The sequence below is a fragment of the Manduca sexta genome, chromosome 16, assembly GCF_014839805.1.
Source record: "Manduca sexta isolate Smith_Timp_Sample1 chromosome 16, JHU_Msex_v1.0, whole genome shotgun sequence".
NCBI classification, from domain to species: Eukaryota; Metazoa; Arthropoda; class Insecta; order Lepidoptera; family Sphingidae; genus Manduca; species Manduca sexta.
Genome location: NC_051130.1, coordinates 8,046,202 through 8,067,243, shown reverse-complemented (window position 1 = coordinate 8,067,243; position 21,042 = coordinate 8,046,202). Strand labels below are relative to the sequence as shown.

At 35.0% G+C, this 21,042-nt stretch overlaps 2 protein-coding genes across 6 annotated transcripts in view; one reads left to right on the top strand and one right to left on the bottom strand.

Moving 5' to 3' along the window:
• LOC115444216 (semaphorin-1A) overlaps positions 1-21,042 on the bottom strand; it is a 352,349-nt gene that overhangs the window by 298,371 nt on the left and 32,936 nt on the right. The window lies entirely within an intron of this gene.
• LOC115444219 lies at positions 501-5,308 on the top strand. The gene is made up of 3 exons (XM_030169908.2): positions 501-607; positions 2,582-2,670; positions 4,198-5,308. Exons 1-3 carry the CDS (start codon positions 593-595, stop codon positions 4,421-4,423), a joined length of 330 nt encoding a protein of 109 aa, XP_030025768.1. The 5' UTR covers positions 501-592; the 3' UTR covers positions 4,424-5,308.

The following is a 21,042-nucleotide window of genomic DNA, read 5'->3' as shown; positions in this document are numbered from 1 at the left end:
GTGTGATTTTTGAAAATACGTCGTAAAGAACTAAATTTTGTTTTAAATAGGAGAAATAATAATTTCAAAAATAGAACTAATGTATATTATTAAATCTTATGATGAATTAATGTGAATCTGTTTGAGTAGAAGTTGGCAATACTTTGTTTGTTAAATATTAAGAGCCTTAACTCCAAAGTCGCAAGTATCACAATCAGAAATAGCTCGGAAATAATATATACCTTTAGTAAATAAACGCAGTCATTACTTATTATATTATGCCACAGAATACAATAAAATGAAGCAACGATTTAAAAACATAAATGCAAACCGACCACACAGCTATCATTGAAAAAAACATTTAATTTCCTCCACCATTAGGACACGAGACTAGATTCTTTTTGTAACAATTTTATGTGAAATCGCAAGCGCACGTAACAAGTCCCCATCGATACAAATTGCACCCTGTGTCACCACGTGAAGCTACACAGTGGCACGGTACACGTGCCGACAAGGAACCGTGACGGTGGTAAGCTTGCACAACCGCGCACATATTTACTGGCTGCGCGGGCGCATCCTGCACAGTCACACAGCACACCAATCACACGCCAACATGTATCACAAAGCTGTGAGTATTGATTTTTAAGGGTGTTTTTAAATTTAGAATTATTTCTTTTTAAATCGTTCTATTTATTTGATTTATTTTTCTTTAATTTGAAAATGTCTAGTTCATATAAATTGAAAATAGATTGCAAATAAAATATAAAACGTAGACGTATTCTAAATTCTGAATTGAATGCCTAATTTGACTTGTTAATTAGTGCCTTCATAAAATTCATTTTAAAACTAACAAATTTAAAAAACAATTTTGTATTCCAGACAATATTATTTTTTGCCCTTAGCATAAAATATTCCTAACTAATTTAAAAATTCCTAAATAAGTAAAATTACAAATTAGGCACTATCAAATAAAAAATCTAGAAACAGGGTATTTTTTAATAAATCTAAATCATTTTTATGCTAATCTTTACTATCACAGTGCATACTCTAACTGCCAAACATATCTTTTCTCTTTTTTTAACAAATTACAGGCAACTATTAAAAGTACATTGCCCTTAAAAATACACCCCTCGTCATAACTGGTAATTTGTACCTTAATTACGTGTCATACTCCCTCAGGGCATGACATAACTATGACACAAGCATTTCCCTCATTGGCAATCAAGTAAAGTACGAAGAAAGGTGGTACGTGTCGTAAACTCCTATTTTGACACTTCATTTGAATTTAAAACGATGTAGCGTGCGTGAATCTAATCGGGCATTGCATTTCACCTTATTGCATCGGACTACTTAATTTGTAATCAATCAGTCAAGTTGCAATATAGACATGCTATCATAAAATTATAGCAAAGAGACTTTTTATGAATAGAATATTAACGAATAAAAATATTTATAATTTATAGACCTTTGTATCTGTGCTAATATATAAAGCTGAAGAGTTTGTTTGTTTGAAAGCGCTAATCACAGGAATTACTAAACCGACTTTGATATCTTTTTCACTAAAAGCTTCATTGCTCCTTAGTGCTATAGGCGACTTCTTATCCGGGATTTTTAAAACTCGAAATATAGTTCAAATAATTCACTAAATCTCATAGCTACAATTACGTTCGTGAACTGATATGGAAACCACCTCTTCAAGTGAAATGACAAATGACAACCACCAGAACGGTCATGAACTTCAGTTTGAGACGTAGACAGGATTTATAAATTCCAACTTGTATCATAATCATAAACCTTTCAGCTCTTGAATCAAGAATCTTAGCAAATTATTTTTAATTTTCCAAGCGGACGTCAATTAACAAAGTGAGCTCATAGTAAACGGTTAATTACTAATTCTCGTTCAACTACTCATTTACCTTTTACATAATTGAGTAAATTGCGCTGAACTTTTTCCTAATTATGGAGCCTGTGATTGTGATAATGAGAAAATTTGCTATTACCTTGGATTAAAGGCAGCTATATTGTATAACGTATTTGGTATCCATAATTCTGTGGTCGATAAAACCACTTTTCTTGGTAATTTATCTGAATTTGCACTCCTAACTGTCCACCTCTGTTCAATGGTCACTATTAAGACAACTTTGTTAGCGGTGACAGTCGTTCGTGTACTATACCGTCGTTTAGAAGACGACATAATACCAATATAGATCTTGCTTATAAGTCGCTTCTAACAGTTTGGTCTGGTAATCATCAGGGGAGGCATAAGAACATAGATTCAGTAGTGAATAAGCAAACTGTAGCTTCGTATAGAAGACGATATACCAGTATAGACCTTGCTTGTAAGTCGTTTCTAACGGTTTGGTCTGGTAATCATTAAGGGAGGCATAGCAACATAGGTGCAGCAGTAAATAAGCAAACTGTAACTTCATATAGAAGACGATATAATACCAGAATAGACCTTGCTAATAAGACGTTTCTAACAGTTCGGTCTGGCTATCATTAAGGGAGACTTATTTTCAGCAGTGGACAAAGGCTGAAAGAACATGATAATGCCAATTAGGGAGGTGGACAATGAGTAATCATGGTTTAATTTTGTTTTTAGCTCGCCTTGGTCATCGTCCTTGCCAGCCACATGTGCTTGGCCACACCCGTGCCTGATCCGGACCCACTCGGCTACGGTCACAGAACGCAGTGAGTTTTTTTAATTATCAGTAAAGCTAGGTCAGTTATTTTTTTAAATTTTATATAATAATAATACCATATTTGTATTATATGCGGCCCACGGATGGGCATAATCCTTCTCTACTACTGAGAGGGTTTAGGCCTCAGCCCGGTTGCCTTTTCCGGGTTGACAGCTTTTACAAAACTTATGTCTATTCTAAATATTTTCTTTCTATTTCTTCATTTTTATATTATGCCCATTCCTGTTATCGTCTTCTGCATCTGATAGTCCCTGGCAATGATGTGAGTTAACCCTAAGCCTTATTATTGTTTTGTATAATTTTTGATTAATTGTTTTTTTGAACTGCATAAACCATTTTCTTCCTGAGTGGTTAATAAAAGTTATCAAAACTAGTTTCCATGCAAAAGATAGACTGCATTACTATTTCGTAATAATCCTTAACTGCAGCCTGATAATGGAATCTATTTATTATTTATCAATGAATGTCACATATTATTTCACAAGCTTGTGAATTGCAAGGCAGTTAAGTTGTTACTGTTATTCTGTTATGATGGCTAAAATATCTCAATAAATTGTTCAGTCATTTTGTTCAGCGATCAAATGTACAGCAAACACGCGGCATAATGGCTGTGGTATAACATGATTTGTGTAATGTCGGCACACGGCTAATGTATCTTTGTGCGGCCATTGTATAAATCAACAGAGACGGGCATACAAGAGAAATAGTTGATAACGCTCACAATACGTGTGCGGGCTGCGCACGCCGCATTCAGAATTAATTATTAGTGACAGGTTTTGTGTTTTTACATTTTATTGATGAAATCTATACAAATATATGAAGCTATAGAGTTTGCTTATTTAACGCACTTATTTCAGGAACTACTAAACCGTCTTTTATATATTATTTGCACTAATAGAAAGCTACATTACTCTTTAGTGCTATAGACTAATTTTTATCACTGGACAATGTATCCTGAAATAAAAAATCACGCGGGCGGAGCCGCAGGCAAAAGCTAGCAATGAATGGTTTTCTTAGATGAAGTCACCAAAGGGAGAGAGGAACTGTTTGGTTCAATCTAATGGCCACAATATTATATCATGTATGCTCGATGGGTACAAATCTATTCTAGGGCAAATAAGGAGACTTCTTGAATGTGGATCAATGAAGTTATAATAATTAATTTTGCGCCATTAGACGATCCTAAATTTCAACTGTCTAATTTACGCGATAATTCTAATGTGTCAGAGACCAGCTCAAGAGTACGCTAATCGACTGGAATCAATGACATAATGACAGTGAACTACACTCAAGTAGTTATCGAACTGTAGTGACAATCTATAATTCCTGCCTTCTCCTATTGCATGCGTGACATATTGGGTATACTCATGTATACAAATTTTAAACACTAAAAGACTAGAGATCTATCACCAATCTTAATTCAAAAGATCTTTCCGTTTACTTAAGGGCCACTCTATTCTTCAACCTTACAAAATTTTATGATACTTTGCTTTACTTAATATTATTTCTATTCTAGCGTGAGAATCCACGTGCCGTATGATGTTCATACTGTACACCACCACCATATCGAAAAGGTGCCTGTGATCAAACCAGTTCCGATCATCAAGGAGATACCAATCATCAAGGAGGTGCCAATCGTCAAAACTCTGCCAGTGGTACACACCGTGCCGGTACCAGTGTTGAACACTGTACATGTTGAGAAGCCAGTCTTCGTGCCTTATGGCGTCGAGCATTGGCATTGATGCAGGTTTTTAGTGGTAAGGAAGGGCAAGGATCGCGTTAGAGCCATCTGCAGTATTGTATAAATTGTACTTAGCGAACGACATGCTGGTGGTAGGGTATATATCCGCTCGGATAGCGACCACCGTACACAAGATGTTAAAATCCGTCATAGTGGTACGCGTAAGTGTGTCGCGTTTCGGGATTAGCCTGTGTATATCCGGTTCCAACAGGCCGGCATAATTGTGTCGATTGCCGAGGGGAAACCATCTCTCGTCAGTCGACATTTTATTGGACCTCAGTCCACTTACCACCAGATGCAGTGGGGCCACTTTGTTGTCCATGCTTATAAAAAACGAAATACGAATATTCAAGGTACATTTCGATGAAAACATATTGCAGATTTATTATGTGCTGATATAAAGTCTATTTCAGGCCTTCGTGACTGTTAGTAAAAGAGACAAGAAAGTTCAAGAAACATTGTCTTGTAGTTCTTCTGCTTTTACTTATATTAACGTAGTTTTTAGCCTACGATCTTTAGCAACTCTAACCTAAAAACGCCACGTAATCGTGTAGTTATGTGAGCAATAATGGCGCGAAATCGTTGAACTATAAATTTTCGAACATGAATAGGCGAAATTTATAATAATATAGAGTATCCTAGTCACTTAAGTAGCGAAACTTAGGCACAGGCCAAAGTTACATACTATGGCTTGTAACTTACAACTTGCATTCTAGTTGGAATCAAGCTGAAGTTATAATGTACGAGTTGTGTGACGCTGATCCTTGCTCTGTTATGTAAATACTAATTTTGTATTAATCACTAATGTTTTCGATTTATAAGATGTTTTTGTACATTCATTTCGATCTTCTGTGATAATACAATGAAATATATTTTTTACATTTTACATGTTGTTTTACTATCAATTTCAAAATTTTAAATCTCTAAAACCATTCATAAAACTGTAGGTAATTCTTGGATACTTTTTATCAATCAGTATATTACAAGTATTACCGTAATTTAATACAAAAATCAATCAAAAACATATTATTATAGAAAATATCCCGTATCAGTTTTTTTTTAATTCTGATCACCAAACCTAACACCAATTCTGTAAAAGACTAACGAGACCTGACCAAAAACTATATCTGGCGAGTTAAACTAAACTGCTATGTAAATCGCAGCAGGAAAGTTGTTTGTACGTAATCACGAAGCTCATTGTTCGCGTTATCGCTGCTGTGGCTATCGTCGGCCGCCACCTATTGTGGACTTGTCAAACTGGTGAGCATTTTGTACCCAATGACGTACGAAAAGCCACTCGCATCGCAATTAATTTTATATCCACAACGTAATTGTATTACATTCGCAATTTTACTGTCAATTTATAATTAATGTTTATTTCATGCTGTTTATTTGGATGTTTATAATTATTTGGACATTGAATAGTGTGCGAGTTCTTAACCGCTTAAATTGGTACGTAAATGTGATATTCTGTAATGATGGATGCAAATTTGTAATTTAATGACTAAAATGTTTACTTATCTCAATTCATTACTTCGTGTTTGACAAATTTGAAATTTGTTAAATAACGAGATTTTGCTCGCGGCTTCGCCCGCGTGAAGATTTTTCCGGGATTAAAGTCCCGCTATTTTTTTTCCCGGGATAGAAAATAGCCCATAACCTTCCTAGGGTCTTAAACTATCTCCATCACAAATTTTGAGAAAATAGATAACATACAGACAGACCGTAAAGGGGATTTTGTTTTATAGTACGTATAGATGACAAAACTTAAAAAAGCTAAATTCACTTATTGTATAGCGGAAATAGGACCATATGTTATATGGATTAAATCTACGAATTGTTGGCATTTTTGAAACATAAAGACTTGACTAGCTTGGCCTCTATGACATTATGGGACGGAACACACTTGGCGAAAAGTGGGTGCTCTAGTTGCGCCTCTGCATACCCCTTCGGTGATAATTGCGTGATGTATGTGTGTTATATGGTTATTCACGACGATTTTCCTCACCGTTAATATTCCACTTCATCTTCTATCATCCAGTTATATTCAAAACGTACGCCTACAAATAGCGAAGAACAGATACATTAAAGCAAACCCTTCAACAGCCTACAAACGCAATTCGCGGAACACATCCATTTAACAGCGAATTTCTTCAACAAACAAGCGTGTCATGCGAACATTTAATTATTTCGCAATTAATTCTTTTGTACGCACCCGTGACTTGATCATTATTTCGCTCGTGAACACCCCTTGACATCTGTGATAGCATGACACTGTTAAAATTGAGATGCCAATTTAAAAGTTAATTCCACCGCTGTACATTTGTACGGAACAATGGCGTGGCGTCATGTCAAATAAATTAATTTATCTTTGTGGTCCGATCGTGCGTAATGAGCTTATACGGACAAATTGCGCTAAATAAGCAATATTAAATGAATGTGTAATTTCATTGCGAAGGATCCAATAACAGGTTCTGCTAATACGCGACCGCAGATTGTTGCGGTGCGGTTTAGATTAATGGAAATTTATCGAGCCACTGACGTGAGATCAATTTACTTACCTATATTGATTTGAAGCTGTTTTATTTTACAGAAGTGGAGATGAGAATCTTAATAGCGGATTTTAAGCAATAAACGTGTGTACTTCTAAACTGTGACGTTACATATTCGTTAGTCGGAATGAGGACGAAAAAGGTTTGCACTAATCAAAGCCAAGTGTTGTCAGAGCGTATAAACAATATCATCTATAGTATTGCTACAGTATTTTTGCAGTTCGATACAGATTTAATAATTACGCTAGCCTGTTTAAAACCGAATATACCTACACAGGCTGATTCCGCCACGCCATCTGCTTTATCCCTAAAACTTACAAGTATAGTTCGATTCGGACTAAATAATTACGACAGCCTGCTTGGAACAATATAAACCTACACAGGTTGATTCCGCAACGCCGTCTGCATAATCCCTAAAGTATACTTACATTTATAGTTCAATACAGACGAAATAATTACATCGGCTTATTTAAATCCGTATATCTACACAGGCTGATGCAACGCGTGTCCCTAACGTGGGCCACTATAGCGGCTTTTATACCTTGGTCGCTAATTGGAAGGTTAAATTTCCTACCTGCAACCTTGACGATATTTTATCGTAAGCAAGCTCTAGACACATTTGAGAAAGAGATCAGGGGCCTTATTTGCGATTCCACTCGCTATTTTGACAGTGCGTAACAAGCACGTAACGCACCGTCGCGTTTAAGAAAATAGAAATTGGCATACAGAATACCTCCCCCTTGCATCGATGTCCTCAAAGCTGAGGGTCGTGACCGTACAAAATACCATTCCACGCTAATACCACGAAGATAACGTAACACAGCCACGTTACGAGATAACACTGTCATAGAGAATAAGTTCCCACTTGTTTAATAAACTTCCAATGCCAGAATAGCATGTATTTATATTTATTTCGTTCTATGTAATCAAGGAACGTAATACATAAGTAGTAAGTGGTTGCAACAAAAATAAATATCGATCACCAAACACTAATAATAAACTCAACCATTTATAAGATCTATTTATGAACAGTAAAGTAGAGGCGTAGTAAAAACGAAATCATTCATCATAACTACACGGACTAAAACGTTCACGTAATGTACAAGGGGATTCTGATTAATGCTATGTTAAAAACGTTATGACACCACAATCACTCATTCGAAAATGGAATTAATTTGGGGAGAAAAAACACATAAGTAATGTTTTGTTTTCAAGGCTTGGTAGTTAATAAGCGACATCGAAATTAATAAACTTTAATACATTTATGGCAGTTTTCATTGACCATTTTCCATTAATAAATTAACACAACTAAACATAAATATAGGTATGTACTAAACATAATTATAGTATCTGTTGTTTTATATTTAAAAATATTTATATTAAAGTGGCTCATGCTGCGATTGCTTGTAACTACAGTTACAATTACATAAGAGACTGTTACTATACTATACACCAAAGTAATCAAGTATTCGAAATTCAAACATGTCACATTTGAAAATAGAATGCAATAAAACCAACATTAATCCTTTCAATCCAAAAAGGCAAGTTTCAAGAAATTTACACAGCGAGAGTTTAGTTTGCCAGTTGGCCAGTTGTTTCTCAAGTTTGAGACTCCATAGCTTTAGAGGCTTCCTCAGGTCTGTATTTGACTGTCTTCGTCGATAATCCAATGCCAGTTGTCGATATGTTTGTGTTACAATAGCCGGACTTGGCTTTCGATTATGTAGTCCGAAAGTTGCTTTTGTCTCGTGCCTTATGGCGCGGGAATGTCCGTACAAACTTCAAATTAGTTGGTTGGATAATCGTCTAATATTAATGGGTGGGAGAAATTACTTGGGATTTGTTTTTGAACATGGCCGATGTTTTGTATACACGTACAGTCAGCTACAAAAGTGTTTGAACAAATTTAACTTCAAAGCGCCTATACATAAAGTTTAGGTGAAACTTTTTTCTTTGCGTAAAGTATAATAAATTCCTTTTATTTTATTTTTGTGAAGAAAACATAAATGTTGGTAAGAAAAATTGTTCAGCTACTTATGTGGGTGACTGTACCTATCTATAAAGAGAAATGGAAGATATAACACTCCCTGTCATAAAACGACGCCTAACATCCAAAGATCATAATCCCAACATTCATACTACGGAATTGAAAGTCTTTTAATCACAAGAGCACCCAAATATGAACCGTAAACTCCAGATATTAACGTCCATAATTGCCTAAGGGAACCCGCGCCACTCATTTGTTTAACTCATCAAGGAAAAGATCAATTAAGAAGATTAGTTATCGTCTCTAAAGATTACGTCATAGCAAGCAAATGACAGGGGTTTAAAGGGAGAAAACTGTGCCAGGGGGACAAAGTGACGAAAACCCACAATTTTCATTGCGAGTGCTAACGATCGGGCAATTGATATCCTTATTAAGTCTGGATAACAAAAGTACTAGACTTTCACAAGGTGTTTGGGTATTGTGAAAATATCAAAGATAGCTTTTGCCCGCGGCTCGGCACGTGTGATATGTTTTTCCGGGATAAAAAGCAGCCTAAAATACGCATGAGTAATTTATCTTCCTATTAGTGAAAGAATTTTCAGAATCGGTTTAGTAGTTCCAGCGATTAGTCCCTACCAACAAACAAAGTACAAACTTATTCCCATTATAATATCAATATACACTGGTGACATGTTGGCTTTAAGTAGCTACATTGACATAATGTAACTTGTTAAATATGCTAGGGCGATGTTAAATAGACAAATTATTACTAATTATATTTGTTAGTATCTTGTTCTCACGTAGATAAGAATGCCTTCGCAATAAACTCTATTCATACACTATTATTTTTAGGGTCTTGGCAAAATGATCCCACATTGATTATGCTTCGCTATATCAAAACAAATAAAGCACTTAAACAAATTATTCACAAAAGCGTTAGAAAACTTTGGCAAAACGCAAAAGGAAGCCAAACATCTGATAACAAATAGATATAATTAGGAGTATAAAAATAAGTAGCCTAGAAGATATAATGCTCTATAAAAGTAGCTCGTTGAAGGGATGACCCAATTTGGCTTATTTAACTGCTTTCTAGTGGCGCGACACCGCCTCGCAAGAGTTATTAGTCTGACAAAATGCCACTCGACATCCTTAACAAATGACTGGCTTGTGATTTTTTCTCATTGCGGACATTAGCGCCATTAGCGTGAACAAACAAATTAGTATTTTTAGATTATTAATATAATATTTATTTGATATTTATATATATATATATATATATATATATATATATATATATATATATATATATATATATATATATATATATATATATATATATATATTCTCTTCACTACATAGTATAAAACAAAGTCGCTTTCTCTGGCCCTATCTATATATGCTTAAATCTTTAAAACTACGCAACGGATTTTGATGCGTTTTTTTAATAGATAGAGTGATTCAAGAGGAAGGTTTATATGTATAATAATAACATCCATTAAATAGTCAGCATTGCACCCGTGCGAAGCCGGGGCGGGTCGCTATTTGACATAAAATAACAATATTTTTGGGCCAAATCAAGTCTTAAATAAATCAATGACCAGGGTAATTATTTGATCAAGATACATAATAAAGATGTAAAAGTAATACCTATAAAAAGTCAAGGCTATAAAACACAAGCCGGGCTTTAAACTCAAGTTTTGCTATTCAGTCTTGCCAGGCGAAAAGAAACGACATAAAAATCCTTCACGTGTTCATCGAACGCATAATACCCTGACAAAATTCTTAAGGGTTATTATAGTCTGCTTTCTAGTGGTTACTCAAACATATCAGCAATTTGGAAAAATGTTATGAGCCTTATCAGCATCAGTTTTTAATTATATCAGAGTTTTAGCTTTCTTTTTGTTACTTACTGGACTTTGAGTCATTTTTGACTATGTAAGTCACATAGTAGATACAAATTGTATTGAATCCTTAATATTTGTAGCTGTTAAGTCTATATACATGTACATAAATTAGTTTAGCCGCTTGATTATTTTTTATAACTCAGTTAAGCCGCTTGATTTCAATGATTTTTTTCTATAAATCATTGTTGATAATAAACATTTTATTTAAAGAATAAAACGTACAAGCATATTTAAAATAACTAATAAAAACGTCTAAGTCTAAAAAAATAATTGAATAAAACGTTTTGTTACGAGCGATATTTTGTTTTATCCGTAATTCTTTCAATTGAAAGAATTACGGATAAAACAAAATATCGCTCGTAAGAATAATTATTCTTCGTCAATTGAGGATGATAACCATATCTAGACCAGGCTAGTGTCACGTGTTGCAAATAGAGCAGAAATCATTCAACACAAGTACAATACCACAGCTTAATCCTATCGCTTCTGCCAGATACGAACGATCCATTGTATGTAGACATATACATCGCTACTATTGTTCATGGCTATCTTAAAGTTATGCCTGTGAGCAGCGAAATGTATACAGCTCGTGAGCTAATTTGTTATTATGTTAATCCAAATTAAAAAGAAGATGCCATACTATTTTGACAAGAATTAAGTGAAACCTGTGAAAGACGAAAGTAAGGTCACACAATTCGTGTTCTAATTTGTTAATATACCACAATAGAAAAATATAAGTTAAGGACATAGGTGTACTATTTAGTCAAGAATTTATTGTTATAGGTTTGATAAGTGTACCTATTGAAAGTTATGATTAGATAGGTTTTGATTTGACTAAATAGCATCAAAGTAAAGCAATAAAAGGCTGTTGCAAGCAAAGCAAGAAGTTGACTGTGGAGAATGCCTTTTGCATTAAATCCGCGGATATACGTCTGTATATAAAATTCAAATAAATAAACGAAACGTACTATACCATAAAATTTGCAATCGTCCAACTTCAAAAAACAAATTCAAAAACAGAGACCTTATAAATCAGCGTTAAGTTTGCCGTAAAACAAAAAGCGCCATTTTTTTTTGCAAACCGACACGCCGGCTTACGTTTTTGCAGAAACACTTCAGCCGTAGTGATTTTATCGAGTACACTAAACTTCGAAACTTTTACCGGCTACACTTTCATTAACACCTCGGCTTCAATACTTCAATGTAATTGAAGAATCAATTTACGCTTTAGGCACCTTAAATTGTATGGTTAAGTAGTTTTTGCTCGACTTTGGGAGAGTCGACTCTATGTCAATATTAATTGGGTATTATTTTATGCACAAACTTGGAATATAATTTGGGCTCATTTTTGAGTTAATATGTTAGTAAATGTAAAGGGAAAAATTTGTTAGACGAACAATACTATAGTGACATTAATTAGCTTCTAGTCAAGATATATCATTTTGTTTAACGCGGTAAAAACGCGTTTTTTAATGCTTTGAATGACGATACCAGCCTGCCGATCACCCGATGGTAAGCTATACAACTACCCATAAACAGTAGAAACACTATCCAACACCTTGAATTACAAAGTATTTTTTCGTATTCCACTGCGCTCGCCATCCTGAGACATGAGATGTTATGTCTTATTATGTCCAGTAGTAACACTGGCTACAATGTTCTTCAAACCGGAACACAACAGTGACTACAGACCGCTTGGCGGCGGTGGTACCCAGACGGCTCTCACATATGAGAGACCTACCACCAGTAAGACGCTACTACAACTTAGGGGGTAAGTGGAACGGTTATGTTGGTTTCATCGGTCTTGCAGCCCACTTTCGACACTCGGGAGTATAGTATCATAACACACGGCATCCTATATATAAATATATTATATCACTACATATTATTAACACACATTTACATTAAATTGAAAAAGCGGCGATAGCCTAGTTGGTTGTGGAACGGACTGACGAGACGAATGTCCGCAGGTTCAAATCCCAAGGGCACACCTCTGATTTCTCTAAAAAATTATGTGTGTATTCTTTGTGAATTATCGCTTGCTTTAACGGTGAAGGAAAACATCGTGAGGAAACCTGCATACCTGATTATTTTTTTAATATAGGAATTTTTGAGGGTGTGTGAAGTCTACCAATCCGCACTAGGCCACCGTGGTGGACTAAGGCCTAATCCCTCTCAGTAGTAGAGGAGGCCCGTGCCAGCAGTGGGCAAGTATATAATACAGGGCTGATATTATGTTGTATCTTTCCTGCGGGAAATCACGGCATAAAGGCCGGTCCTTTTGGAAGGCTTGCGCGGGGACATGGATCCAACACGTAGAGGCCCCTTTAAGATACATTACTCTAGTTGGGGTTTATACACTTTGCGAGTACTCTCTCTGTCTGTACTTATGGAGGAAATACAGCCAAAGACAGCGCTTGCAAGGTGCAGGGACTATTAAAGAAAAGATGGGAATTATACTGGGTCTATGGATGGGATCTAGCTGGACTTGTTGCTGGGCTATTGATTGAGACAACGGGACGCCTGCCAAGTAAAATGTCTCAATCTTATGTATTCAAGGCAGACGGTGACTTGCCCCCCACTAGATGGGCATCCCATAAGTGGCGTAAGCCAAGGACGCAACAACTGTGTGGGTGGCTTAAGGGTGTTCGAGAGGTGTGCACCGATTTCACCATCGCGGGTCACCGTCGCGTCATACAGGGCTGATATTATTATTATATTATTAACACACATCTACATTAAATTGTGCACTAAGTTATCAAATATACGTACATTATAACTGTCTCGTGCCAATATCGTGATTATAAACTTATTCCATTAAGACTTGCCGTGCAGCCGCCCCGCGGGCGTGAGTTTACTTAATTATCTGATCCCAAAGAGAATATCTCAAGAGACAGGTAAAAAATTATTTTTTCTAACGACATGGAATAACAGTTTCTTTAGCTCTTAGATGCATTTTACGTTCGTGTTGAAATTAGTTTTATTTAAATCGCACTTTCGTGTTGTAGAGTGCGGACTTCAAATTATTTTAAAAAGAATTGAAAGTAAAAATTATTACTAAGATACGTAACGCAGATGGAAGAAGTAATAATAAATATAACCATAATTATACTTTTATGAACTAAAACGACATTCCAATTATTAATTACGCAAGGAAAAGCTATTTCATCGAGAACTCAATATGTTCAGACAATCTATAACTTTTCTTTTTAAATGAACAAAACACCAAAAAGGTTATAACATAAAAATTACAAACTTCTTATTAAAATAAACATTTAGAATACTACTATACTTCCAATAAGTATCCGCAAATTGAAATTCGAACGAGAAATTCATAAATCGTTTTGTTCCACCACTATTCCGGACGAATGTTACTGGCATTCGAATCTCATTCACGTTCCCAGTCAATTGTCTTCACTTTGTCCAATCTTGCGCATCCGCCTTTGTTCGTACAGTATCTGAAGAGAATTGGGTTCCATTTATCTGTGCTATGGAAGTAATGCGATGAGCAGTCCCTTAACTATTTCGGATTTATTTCACCACATCGAACTGATCTTTATAATCCGATAAGAAAGTATTTTTGTGTTAATTTTGGATTTTTTTATAAATAAAACTCATTCAATATCAAACTTAAACTTACTGATTTCGTAGCTTGAAATATCTGCGTTATTTGAAGCATCAGACATTATTTCCTGATCAGAATAAGGTACAATTTAATCTATGTACCAATGGCAAAAGGTCCATATAACCCGATTCCTGCAGGCTTCCCTTTCGTAATTATCTAAAATCGAGTTATTATTAGAACGACTTGCAGACCGCAACCATGTATGTACATATATATTGTGTCGGGTTTCCTTTGCAAACTGATGTAACTATTTGACACGATTGACAAACATCCAGAAAATATTATATTAATTATTTAATTGAATTATTTTATGTGCACCTGTTTTCTGTTCTTCTAAATAAAATAATAACAATTAATATTAGTATCAGATATGTAAATTATAGCAGACTTCATTTTGTTCGTGATCGGATAGTTTACATTTGACGGGAGAGCCCAGCCTTCGATTTTTCAGCTCACTGAGTTTGCTTTTTTCGTATCAAGCCTGTGACAGAAAATAAAACTATTGGCAGTCCGATCAAAGAATTTGATGTAAAATTCATTTAAGTTTTTGGATATATTTATATTATGTTTACTTACAAAAAAAAATATTATTATATTTAACGATAATGCATGAGAGTAATTTGTTTGTCGGTAAGACCACTTACGATTAAAAGTTTTTACCATTTCCACTTTAAAGATTGACTTGAATAGTAACTGCTTAGGTAGTTGTATTGCGTGCGCGGTACAACAGTACTCAGATCCTGGGTTCGAATCCCATGTCGGACAAAATTATATTGGGTTTTTCTACTTAATCATCCCGAAGTCTAAAATTTGTATATGACGATAGGCTATCCCCAATCATCATGGGACGGAACACTCAGGCAAAAAATGATTACCATAGTTGCACCTCTGCCTACCCTGTCGAAGATAAAGTCGTGAAGTGTATATGAATATCACCTAACCTTACACATAATAACTAAGTACCACAACACGTTCAAAATGCATAAAAACTAAAGCAAAGCTATTACCGAAATTGGAACTTAATACGGACGAAGATTCGCAAGCAAGGAATAAATTTGTAGAGCTATTACACTCGTGTGTTTGCTTCACAAACACGCCAAGCCAACAAGGGTGTAACAGGAATGCATAAAACGTGCAACTTAAATATCATGGAGCCGTCAATATGGGTGTACTTCGGGCGTGCCGGTCGATGACACGGGAATTTCGATGTACGCCTTCGGAGCGTGACGAAAAACGTGATAAGGAAATTTAGGTTGTATTCCATGGAGACATGTTTTTAACAATGCGTATTGAAGACAATGTGTACGAAGCTTTCTAAAAATTATAAGCGTACGTAATGTAATTTTTAAGATTTAGTAAAACTGACTTTAAACAGTGTATTTATTAAGATTAAAAATCGCCTGATGGATGTTAAATGGAGTCATTCATCAATTGCTTTAATAAAAATATTAACTCAGATTTCACACTCAAAGTTCACGATAAGAATAAGACAAGTAAATTTAAACATTGAAAGCACCAAACAATAAGCATAAATAGCATATAATAATTATAACAAAAAAAGAATAAATAATTAAAATAAATTTGATATTGACAGCGGCGATAGCCTAGTTGGGTGTGGAACGGACTGCCGAGACGAATATCGGCAGGTTCGAATCCCAAGGGCACACACCTTGGACTTTTCTAGAATTATGTTAGTATTTGTTGTGAATTGTCATTTGGTTTAACGATGAAGAAAAACATCGTGAAGGAAGGAATTTCGAGGGTGTGTAAAGTCTACCAATCCGCACTAGGCCAGCGTGGTGGACTAAGGCCTCTCAGTCGTAGAGGAGACCCGTGTTCAGCTGTGTAACAGTAAATAATATAGGGCAGCTATTATTATTATATATAATATAGTAAATTGATATATAACAATCCAAGTAATACAATACGTTGGTAACAATACATTTTATACAGCAACATCGTAATATTCTCAAACACAAATGGAAAGTCTACATCTATTCACGGCGTTTCCTTACAGAAATGGATTCTTTTTGACACGTTTTCGATGTAGCGAGTTCGCCTCGGGCAGGCACATTTTGATCTGTATATACCCCCTTTCAGCTACAAAAAAATCTGAACTAATCACAAAAACCTTTGTAGTTTAATTTAGTCAAATGAGTTGCTAAGGCCACGATGGAGATTTATAGTTTTGATTATTTTAACTCTTATGGTAGACTGTATCTAGTTGCTGTATGCTAGTACTATTTAATCGAGTGTAGCGCAGCTTTTAACTATGTTATAATGTGTTTTTTTCCAGCTCTCACTAAATATGAGAAGGAAATTTCCCAACAATATACAATACCATAAACACGATTCTACGAAATTCACATTAAACGCGTTATATGAAAGATATTTTCACAGAAAATTGCTTTTTATTAATATGTCAAAGAAGACACGAATTATATAAGTGTTAGAGCTTATTACGAAACTCAAGAAGGATTAGTTTATATACCGACTTTTTGTCTGCCCGTGTGAGGAACCTATTTCTCTGGAATAGCTGAAAACATCACCAAACATTAACAATGATGGCGTCATACTGGCATTAGATACGATTTTTATTAGAGATATTTAATAAAACAACTTTTTTATCGTAAGGCTTAGGGCGCCTTCAAATTAGCTGTTTAGTGTTCATGGAGACAATGCGTTTGTAGTTCTGCAATTTTTTAGACGGCCTTATTGACCAGTGGTTTTCATATTTATAACCACATTATATATAATTTCCATACTGGTAATCCACAATCTTGAAATTTGGCACGTAGAGGCAACATATAGCATGAGGAAAGGAGAAAATCATAAAATTTTTAATGTCAAATCCTTTGAGGAATTATTACGTAGGTATACCATGCGAACAACTGACAAATAATTTGTTTTACAATAAACTATCTTACCTCATGACATATCTGCAACATCAATACACATATACAGTATGTATTTTAGTCGCGGAACCTTCTTAAATACACAGCAGTTCATAGTTGCATGAAACTAACATAACTATACGAAAAAAATCACAAAGTATAAACCTCAGACATAATATGTATAATAAGCCATACGTCAAACCTGACTTGAAAAGCAAAAATACTTAAAATTACCGTAAAAAATAAGGTCATATATTTTATACATATTTAAGACCAGAATAAAACACTGAATACCCTTAAACAGATAACTAACTTTACACTGTACAAATCCAAACGGTAATCAACGTGGCATCAATTAATAACACCAGACGATTTTTTGGGGCACCCATTAAAGGTTCGGGTGCCTAGCTAAGGCTGATCATTATAAATATAGAGTATTAATGAGCCAGACCTCCGACGTGTTTGACTGACGAACAATGTTTAACGGCGGCCCGTACCTGCGTATAATCAACTTAATTAATAACACGTAATGGCGCTGGATATTGTGGAAGATGTATTTGAAGCTTTGAGTTGAATTTTAATATAGATTAGCTGGTATTTAGGCATAAATTTGCACGCAATGACGAGGCTATTTGAATTATTTGTATTTACAAATTGTATGGTTAAATTCATTTTATACGTCTTTTCACACTTATAACAGCAACGTAAAATTATAAGTATATTTAGTGTGTCTATTGAAAACGTACTCAAGAGTATTATTTTTCTAAAAGAATTCAATATAACTTTGACTTTAATGTAGAATCATCAACGAAAGGATATCACGTTAAACACCAAGTTTTTTATTATAATAATATTCTACTTGTGAGAATTACAATCATTTCAGCATAGTATTTTTAAACATAAATTCTACACAATAGTGAATCATTCAACGTGGCGCCTGACTAAAGAAAATAATAGACAATTCGCACGTGACAGAAGTATAAATTGTAGTCGGACATGACGCCTGATGAATTTCCAAAGACAATGTTTTGCTGACTAATCTTTAACGCCTTATAGTAAAATATACGCAAAGGTTTCCAACAGTAACAAAGGACCCTAAAATTAAACCGTAATACCAAAGATTATAATGCATTTTTGAAATCTACGACGAACAATTAGGGCATTAAAATTCCACGTACGCTAAAGGTTATTTATCATTATAATTCATATATTTGGGTCAAGAATTAGAATGGAAATGTATTTTTCTGAAAACGTACGCCATTATTCAACGTTTCATGAAAACAACTGAAAGTTTGTGAACACGCGACCGTGGCGTGACCGAATTCCTATGGCAATAAAACTAAAGTGTTAGTACGCTAATAATGTTCATTCGTTTTGTACCCACTGCTGAATTCCAGGCATTTTCAGGTGCATTTGTCAAGTATATTAAATAATGGACAATGCACTTTTTAATTGCATTTTTTTTTTATTGCTTTGAGTGTCGTGACGAGCTTGCCGTTTGCCTAATCGTAAGTGATACGACCGCCCATAAACAGTAAAAACACCACCTAACACCTTGAATTACAAAGTATTGTTTGCTATCCTACTACGCTCGCCATCCTGAGACATGAGATGTTTAGTCTTATTATGTCCAGTTGTTACACTGGCAACAATGTCCTTCCAACCGGAACACAACAGTGACTACACACTGCTGCTTGGCGGCAGAAATAGGCATTGCGGTGGTACCTACCCAAGCGGACTCTCACGTATAAGAGACTTACCACCAGTAAAACATACATCATATTAGTATGACCAAGGAGACCGACATAGAACTGAAAGTTAGTAGGTTGAAATACAATGGACTGGCCACATGTCGCAGAACAGATAACCGCTGAAGTAAGCGTGTTCTGGACTGGAGACCGCGTCTTGGTAAACGTAGCGTGAGACGCTCTCTGGCCAGAGGGCGCGACGACTTGCACAAGAGAGTCAGCAGCGCCTGGATGCATAAAGCAGCAAACCGGTCTTTGTGGCGTACCTTGGGAGAGGCCTATATCCAACAATGAATTGCAACAAACTGATGATGATAATGATATTAGTTTGTAAGGTTTTTAGACGTAGCTGTATTTATTGATAATTTATATTTAAATGTCCTTAAAGTAGTATACTAAAGTATAAAAATAATAAAACTATATCTGATTAAACATTCATTATCCAAAAAAAAGACCTAAAACAATTTGCCAAATTAATGAAATCAAAGTATATGTATATACAAATAAAGCCGTAATACTTCATTCAAGAACCCCATGGTGGTTTACAAAGCGCAATGCAGAATCAAAGAAATTCAATTCAAACACTGCTAATTAAAATGGAAACCGCAGATAATAATTTCTCTTTGTACATCGGACGGAGATTTAAATATTCTAAACCTTTCTAACCGCAGACTTGAACGGGTTATAATCTTACGGTACGTTTAAAGCAATAATTAGAGCTAAATAATTAACTAAACCCTGTGATATTAGCCGTCAAATTAAGCCGCGTCACTGGATTGTTTTACCTAGGGAGGGATCGGGTCGAGCTAGGCTATTGACATTATGCAAGGAGCTTGTAAGCCTCCAACCTCGGAGGTAAGCCCACGAGAGGCCTTAGTCGTCTGACAGAGGGAATACTGGGATTTCGAAGACAGATTTAACAAGGAATTGTCTTGCTCCGTTTTTGCTTGGTCAACTTTATTTCGCTAGTAATAGTAACTATAATTGCGTTGTTTGTATAGATTAATTAAGGCATGTAATGAATGATTTCTATTGTATTAAGTTTGATATTAATAATTTCATTCGTAAAATAATGGTCATAATACTTACTAATTTCCACCTTCTATTTCAGATGACAAATAGACCGATAAAAATGTATTACCTGAAACAAAGTAAATTATAATTAGTCTTTTTAAAATTCTCAAACACCAAAAATAAATAATAACCGTTAATAAAAGAATCGAGATGGCCAACGCTAAATAAAAGTGCATTGAAGAAAATACATAATACGAAAAGCAGTAAAAATGTCATTTGTAAAAGTCAAATATTCACTGAAACCAGCTAAGCAAAAACTCCGTATGGGTTTCTAGAAACTGCATATTCGAAACATGAACGCTTTTAAATTGTCTATTTGATAAAAAATATCAGATTTCCATTTCTCTGTAAAGACTATATTTTGTAACTTCACTTCAAACTACACAGTTTTTAATATTAATAAGGAATCCGTACTAACAAGTCTCAAATTAGTCTACAAACCTAAAATGTAAACATACTCAACATACCTTCAGTAAGGTAAACATTTATGATGTAAGTGTGAGTTAAGCAACACACTCGAACAATTAAGTAAACCCCAACGTACCAACAAACGAGCCAACTAAACCTAAAGTTAGGACCAATAGGTACACAACGTTGCAACTTAGTATTGTATCGCATAACCCCGCTAATAACTCGGCGATTGTTCATGAAAATTGTTCAACGGATCTGTTTGAAACCTAGGCTTCGTATCGCGGCAACAGTGTACCTTAATTCTACCTAAATGCATATTTGAAATAATACGTAATTGTATTTAGATGATCCGTTGAATATAATGTACTGAAACGAAGTTCTTTATAATATAGAAGCATTTTATTTCCACGCATCATATCAAAACC

Bases quoted from the DNA above. Each gene is read 5' to 3' on its own strand.
- LOC115444219 (XM_030169908.2), top strand. The intron at 2,671-4,197 runs GTGAGTTTTTTT...TTTCTATTCTAG, and splicing joins GGCTACGGTCACAGAACGCA to CGTGAGAATCCACGTGCCGT.